The sequence below is a fragment of the Octopus bimaculoides genome, chromosome Z (assembly GCF_046866305.1).
Source record: "Octopus bimaculoides isolate indiv1 chromosome Z, ASM4686630v1, whole genome shotgun sequence".
NCBI classification, from domain to species: Eukaryota; Metazoa; Mollusca; class Cephalopoda; order Octopoda; family Octopodidae; genus Octopus; species Octopus bimaculoides.
The window spans coordinates 4,633,779-4,641,218 of NC_142944.1; the positions used below are offsets into that span (position 1 = coordinate 4,633,779).

General features: G+C 43.5%; 1 protein-coding gene across 1 annotated transcript; it reads left to right on the forward strand.

Moving 5' to 3' along the window:
* The first annotated feature begins 454 nt into the window (after positions 1 to 454).
* LOC149132121 (uncharacterized) lies at positions 455 to 5,321 on the forward strand. Its single transcript, XM_089365365.1, has 2 exons — positions 455 to 2,284; positions 5,133 to 5,321. The coding sequence occupies exons 1-2, from the start codon at positions 455 to 457 to the stop codon at positions 5,319 to 5,321; spliced, it is 2,019 nt and encodes a 672-aa protein (XP_089221491.1).
* The last annotated feature ends 2,119 nt before the right edge of the window (positions 5,322 to 7,440 follow it).

Genomic DNA, 7,440 nt, shown 5'->3' on the forward strand with positions numbered 1-7,440 from the left:
GCGATGGAAGGACGAGCCCCCACTACTAAAGAACAGGGTGAGCTGCTACCAGCATACGTTGAAAGGTCACGCCGGTGTCGAGTTCGACGAGGAGGTAGAGAGATGGATCAAGGAAGGAGTCCTTGTCCCGTAGAAAGAGGAGGTGGTGAGTGGAGTGCTGCCTCTGATGGCGGTGGTGCAGCCGACAAAAGGAAAAGTCAGACTGGTGCTGGACTTTAGGGAGCTGAACGACCATATATCGTGCCACACGGGGGGCGAGGCAACGGACGCTTGCGGTGAGACGTTATGTGTGTGGAGACAGTCGACCGGGGCAGCGATGATCGTCGACTTGAAGTCGGCATATTTGCAGCTCCGTGTGAGTGAGAAGCTGTGGCGATACCAGCTGGTGCGGTACAAGTGCCGGACGTACTGTTTAACCAGGCTGGGTTTCGGGCTGAATTCCGCTCCGAAAATTATGGCGATGGTGCTCAAGTCCATCCTAGGGAAAGAGGAGAGGATAAGGAAGGCCACCAGTTCCTACATCGATGACATTTTGGTTGACAAGACTGTAGTGCCAGCCACCGAGGTAGTGAGACACCTGGAGAGGTTTGGGCTGATTGCGAAGCCACCTGAGTTGATGGTGGGGGGAGCTGTGCTGGGGCTGAAGCTACAAAAAGACAGATCGGGCGAGCTGGTGTTCCGGGGAGGAAACGAGATCCCAGAACTGAGTTCCAGCGTCAGCAGGAGAGAGTTGTTCTCGGTTTGTGGGAAGTTGATTGGACACTATCCGATCGCTGGTTGGTTGTGCATTGCATGCAGTTACACCAAGAGACGAGCAGAGGGGGTGAGTTGGAGTGACAAGGTGGGAGAGGTGACGGTGGCGATGATGCGGGAAATCTTGGAGAGAACGAGAGCGGAAGACCCAGTCAGAGGAAACTGGTATGTGCCCAAGACGGAGTGCGGGACGGTTTGGTGTGATGCTAGCTGTATAGCGATAGGGGTTGTGTTGGAGATCGAAGGTGCTGAGGTGGAGGATGCGGCCTGGCTACGGAAAGCGGACGACTTCAACCACATCAATGTCGCTGAACTAGATGCGGTGCTGAAAGGGGTTAACTTGGCCCTGAGATGGGGGCTGCGCTCGATCGAGATCCGGACGGATTCGGCCACTGTGGTTGGTTGGGTAGGAACAGTAATTACCAGCGAGAAGAGAGTCCGGACGAAAGGTGCCGCGGAGATGTTGGTGAAACGCCGCCTAGGAGTTCTGGGAGAGCTGATCGCCGAGTTCGGACTGAAGCTGAACGTGGTTTTCGTGCCTTCAGAAAGAAACAGGGCGGACGCACTGACCAGGGTGAAAAGGGCGTGGCTGGAGGAACCGGAGGAAGCAAGGAAAGGGATAGCAGCAGCGTGTCGGCTGGGTGACTCCGAACTGAAGGAGCTACATGCTATGCACCACTTGGGGGTGGATAGGACCCTGTATCTGGCGAAAATGATTGATGCTGACGTCACTAGGAGAAACGTCAAGAAAGTGGTCACGAAATATGACAGATGCCAGTGCATTGACTCCGCCCCGGGTGGGCATGAGCAGGGGAACCTCTCAGTAGAGCGCAACTGGAGGAGACTGGCTGTGGATATGACGCACTACCATCAGGAAATGTATCTCAGCATGGTCGACTGCGGGCCGGGCCGGCTGGCCATTTGGAGGGAGCTGCGGACAGGCATTGCCGATGAGATTGCGCGCATTCTGAACGGGATATTCTTGGAGAGGGGTCCCGTGGAAGAACTGCTAATGGACAACAGGGCGGCGTTTCGTTCGGAAGCGTTGGGAGAGATGCTTGACCGGTGGAAGGTGCGACGATTATTTAGAGTGGCGTATAGGCCAAGTGGCAACGGAATCGTTGAGAGGCACCATCGGACGATCAAGGCCATGGCTGAAAGGGGGCACATTTCGCCCCTGGAAGCGGTCTACTGGTACAACATGTCTCCCCGATCCAGACAAGCGGAAGAGTCTGTGCCGCACAGAACGGTGTTCAAATATGAATGGAGGCATCCCAGTAAGACGCCGGAGTTCTGCGAGGAAGAGAAGGGACCCGCCGGCGTGAAAGTAGGGGAGGAAGTTTGGGTCAAGCCGCCGAAGGCACGCTGCACATCACAATGGGGCAGGGGAACAGTGACAGCGGTCAATTCCAGAAACAGTGTATCTGTGGATGGAATGCCGCGTCACGTGCTGGACCTGCACAGGATAGCCACTTTGTCGGATGAAGAGCGCGATGGAAATGAGCCACCTGGCTTGAGAAGATCTCGACGTGTAAGGCGCCCGCCCGGTTGGATGGTGGACTTCGAATTGGAGTAGGGGTGAACGTGATCTTTAAGATCAGGGTGGCGTGTGGTATGATGTCAGTGTCTGGGGAGGCTGATCGGAAGGGCGAGTTGACCGGAAGAGGAAAAAAGGCAAAGGGAGCCTCGATCGGGATTCGTGCCCTTTTCGAACGGGGTTGTGGTCAGGACAAGACGTGTTAAGCGACGGTCTAGGTTTGGGAGAAGCAGCTGCTATTCCTGGTGTTCTTTGGGTCGGGGCAAGCTTCAAGGATTGGATACCGCAAGACAGACTCGCAGTCGACGAAAGGAAAACCGAGGTAAGGCGATTACATCTACTCGCACGCATACACCACACTTTCAAAATACAAAGACCTGGAAATAGAGGTAACTCGAATGTGGAGTCTAAAAACAGAAACAATTCCTATCATAGTAGGTGCCTTAGGTATAATAAAAAAATATTCAGACAAATACATAACAAAAACACCAGGACTTACAAATATATATAACATACAGAAATTGCACTACTGAGCACTACACACATCCTATGCAAAATACTTTCAATACAGTAACCATAAGAGCACCACAGCAAACCACAGCACATACCCAAGGCACACAGAGCTGTGCTCGGTAGTGAAGTGAAAGTACGTTATAAAAATAAAACTACTGAATAATAATAATAAGGAAAGTATTAGATAGTTGAAAAGAACAGATAACATGGTACTATAGGCTGCAGGCAGCAAGCCCACTACACATACAAGACTCTAGGAGTTACAACAAAACCTGTGATAAAATGAAATAATAATAATAATAATGATAATAATAATAATAATAATAATAATAATAATAACAACAACTTAAACAAAACAATCCACAAACACAAGACACACTCTATACAGCAAATACCCAATGAAATAAATTACCAGCAGCAGGCTAGATACCTAACGCATTACACACACAACACACAATACAATCACTAATACAAAAAAAGACCTCATAAAAAAAAAGTAATGACGCAATACAATATTGGGAGAGTTTGCACACAGCCCAGCAATAAAAAGAGAACACACAGTGCTGCACACAGCCCAGCAACACAGGGGTGTAGCAGGTGATACAGTAGGAATTTGCCTCAAACTACCAAACGTTGAATGATAATAACAATAATAATAATAATAATAATAATAATAATAATAATGAACCAGATAGGATACAACATACACAAATGAAAGAAAAAATAAAGAAAGAGTACTATAGACGAGTTAGATCAATACTAAAAACAGAGCTCAATGCTAAAAACAAGATAATGGGTATCAACACTTTAGCTGTCCCAGTTATAAGCTACAGCTACAACATCCTTAACTGGACACTGAACGAACTATCTAAAATAGACAGGAAAACAAGAAAAATAATGACAGGATATAGGATGCACCACCCAAAATCTGACATAGAAAGGCTATATATACAACGCACAGAAGGTGGCAGGGGTCTTATACAGCTAGAAAACTATTATAAAATAACCACCATAGGACTGCAAAAATACCTACTCCAGAAGCAAGGAAAACTAATACAAATAGCCACAAAACACGAGCAAAACAAAAAATTGTTTTCAGTATTTAAGGAAGCTGACAAATACAAACAAGAAATCAATCTACCTAACAAATACGAAGAAGAAGAAGAAGAAGAAGAAGAAGAAGAAGAAGAAGAAGAAGAAGAAGAAGAAGAAGAAGAAGAAGAAGAAGAAGAAGAAGAAGAACAACAAAAGCTATAAAACAAATGAAATCCAAACTAAAACTAGAACAGCAACGGACCATGATAAAACGATGGCAAGAAAAGCCCCTACATGGTAAATACTGGGCTAAACTAAATGCAAAAGAAATAGACAGAGAAAAATCCCAGCAATGGTTGAGAAGCTCAGGACTCAAAGCAGAGACTGAAGGATTTTTAATTGCTGCACAAGACCAAAGCCTCCCCACCAGAAATTACCAAAAACACATAATGAAAAGAAACATAACAAGTAACTGTAGAATATGTGGAGATGGACAAGAAACAATAAATCATATTATCTCTGGCTGCCCAGTCCTGGCTAAGAAGGAATATATTCACAGACACGACAGAGCTGGGACCTATATACACTGGAAGCTATGCCAACACTATGAAATAACAACAGAAAAAAGATGGTATAAACACACGCCAGAAAAGGTCACGGAAAACGAGAAAGCAACCATACTCTGGGATATGCCAATACACACAGATAGAGAAATTAAGGCAAATAGACCAGATATAGTTGTCAAAGATCATGAAGAAAAAAAATGTTTTCTAATTGATGTATCAATACCAGCAGATGACAACGTTTCTCTAAAAAAAATGGAAAAACTTTCAAAATACAAAGACCTGGAAATAGAGATAACTCGAATGTGGAATCTAAAAACAGAAACAATTCCTATCATAGTAGGTGCCTTAGGTATAATAAAAAAATATTCAGACAAATACATAACAAAAACACCAGGACTTACAAATATATATAACATACAGAAAATTGCACTACTGGGTACTGCACACATTCTACGCAAAACACTTTCAATACAGTAAACATAAGAGCACCACAGCAAACCACAGCACATACCCAAGGCGCACAGAGCTGCGCTCGGTAGTGAAGTGAAAGCACGTTATAAAAATAAAACTACTGAACAATAATAATAATAATAATAATAATAATAATAATAATAATAATAATAATAATAATAATAATAATAATCTCAAACGAATTAAATAACACCAGGTATGTGTCCAAAGTTTACAATACAACAATAAACCATTTGTTTTATATGGGCGATCTGAAGCTGTTTGCTAGAAATGACGAAGAGCTAACAAGTGTTAAAGAATTCAGTAATGACATTGGGCTGGACTTTGGCCTTGATAAGTGTGCTAAAGCAACTTTTGTAAGAGGCAATCTCAGGCAAACAGCTTCCATTAAATTAGACACCGACACTATCATGAAGGAGGTTGACTCACAAGAAAATTACAAGTAGCTGTGGATAAACGAGGGAGATTGTATACGACATGCTACCATGAAGGAAAAATAAGAAAGAAATATTATGGGAGAATAAAACTCATACTAAGAACTGAACTGAACTCTAAAAATCACATCAAAACCATTAACACCCTGGCACTTCCAGTAGTCCAATACAGTTTTAATATCATTAACTGGAATCTTACAGAGCTCCAATGCCTGGACAAGAAGACAAGAAAACTACTAACTTTTAAGAACATGCACCACCCAAAAGCAGATGATGATTGCCTGGACCAACCTAGAAATAATGGAGGAAGAGGAATGATGCAGGAAGAACTGTGCTATAAGACCTCCACAACAGCAATGAACAAGGTACTCATCTAAGAGAGAATGCTGCAGCTTGTGTGCAAACACGAAAACAAGCAAAAAATCACATTCCATTGTCAAAGAAGCTTGCAAATTCGCAAGGGAACTTGGCATTAACTCTGAAATAGTTGATGAACCTGAAACGCCTGCCACAAAACAAGCAAAATGGATCAAGCAGACTGCGAAAAAGAACAGGCAGAAACAAACTGAGGAGTGGTGGAGCCAGAAGCCTCTGAATGGTCAGTATATACTTCGAAGTCAAAATGCTGATGTAGACCAAGCAACAACCCATTGGTGGCTGAGAAGTTCAGGTCTGAAAGCAGAGACTGAAGGTTTTATATATTGGCAGCACAAAAAATTACCAGGCTAACGTTCTTTAAAATGGTTCTGACCTCAAATGCAGATTCTGCGACATATTTGACGAAACAATAGACCACCAAACGAATACAAAAATCGCCACATTAGGGTAGGGCAGTATTTACATTGGAAAATATGGAAACACTACATAATCAGCACTCCTGCTTATTGGTATGAACATCATCCTGAGCCAGTCGTTAAAGGTAAAAATGTTACTATCCTCTGGGATTTTCCAGTCAACACTGACAGAACGACCCAGGCTAATCGACCAGACATGATTATTAAAGGCAGGGAAAAAAATATTTGTAGACTAACAAGTGTAAGTGTTCCCACTGATAAAAATATATCTGTAAAGAAATTTGACAAACTAAGTAAATATAAGGACATGGAAATTGAAATACAAAAGATGTGGCATCTTCAAGCGAGAATTATCCCTGTTATTGTAAGTGCCCTAGGTATGATAAGAAAGGGATGTCAGAAACATTTATATAAGATCCCAGGTGAACCATGTCTCAGAGAAATCCAAAAGATTGTGTTGACAAGTACTGCTGACATCCTTAGAAAAACCCTATCCATTTAAATGTCTATGTTATATTACATGAAGATATTTAGCTACTCCCCAAGCTTTCAGTCATATTGTAACATCTCTTATCCTTCGCTTGCCCCAGGACACTGGGTGTGTCTCAGCAAGTGGTTGTAACAAACATGCAGATTAAAAGTAAAAAATAATAATAATAGTAATAATAATAATGCCCCAATACAGTACCAGGCAATGGCTCTCATAGCTTCCGATCTTAACTGGTCCGAAGTGTTATCATGTTACATTGGTTTGTCTTGGTATAAAAGATGGGCTACAGCAAATATTCTGCTTAATACCACAGTTTTGCTTGTCAGTTGTTTGACCTTAATCAGTTGAGCATGTCTCTTGGTGGCTGACGATATGTGCATCTCTGATCATGAGCAGAAGTAGTGGGGGAGCATCATAGCCATGTGTTGAGAGGAATTCTTTGGGGTTTGAATAATGCACCCTTCAAAACATAAGTGTTTCATTCAACATCCTTAAGCAACCCTTGTTCAGGGACCTTTTGAGTGGGATGGGTTACTCAACTTGATGAAAATTTAAACTGGGCCCCACCTGCAAGGTCATGAACTGTTTATATTGATATGAGATCGCCATGTTGAGCACATATGGTTGTGATGCATTAGAAAATCATTTGAGCGAGGTCGTTGCCAGTGCCGCTGGACTGGCTCCCGTGCAGGTGGCACGTAAAAAACACCTTTTTGAGTGAGGCCATTGCTAGTACCATGTGACTGGCCCTCGTGCCAGTGGCATGTAAAAGCACCCACTACGCTCTCGGAGTAGTTGGCGTTAGGAAGGGCATCCAGCTGTAGAAACTCTGCCAGATCAGATTGGA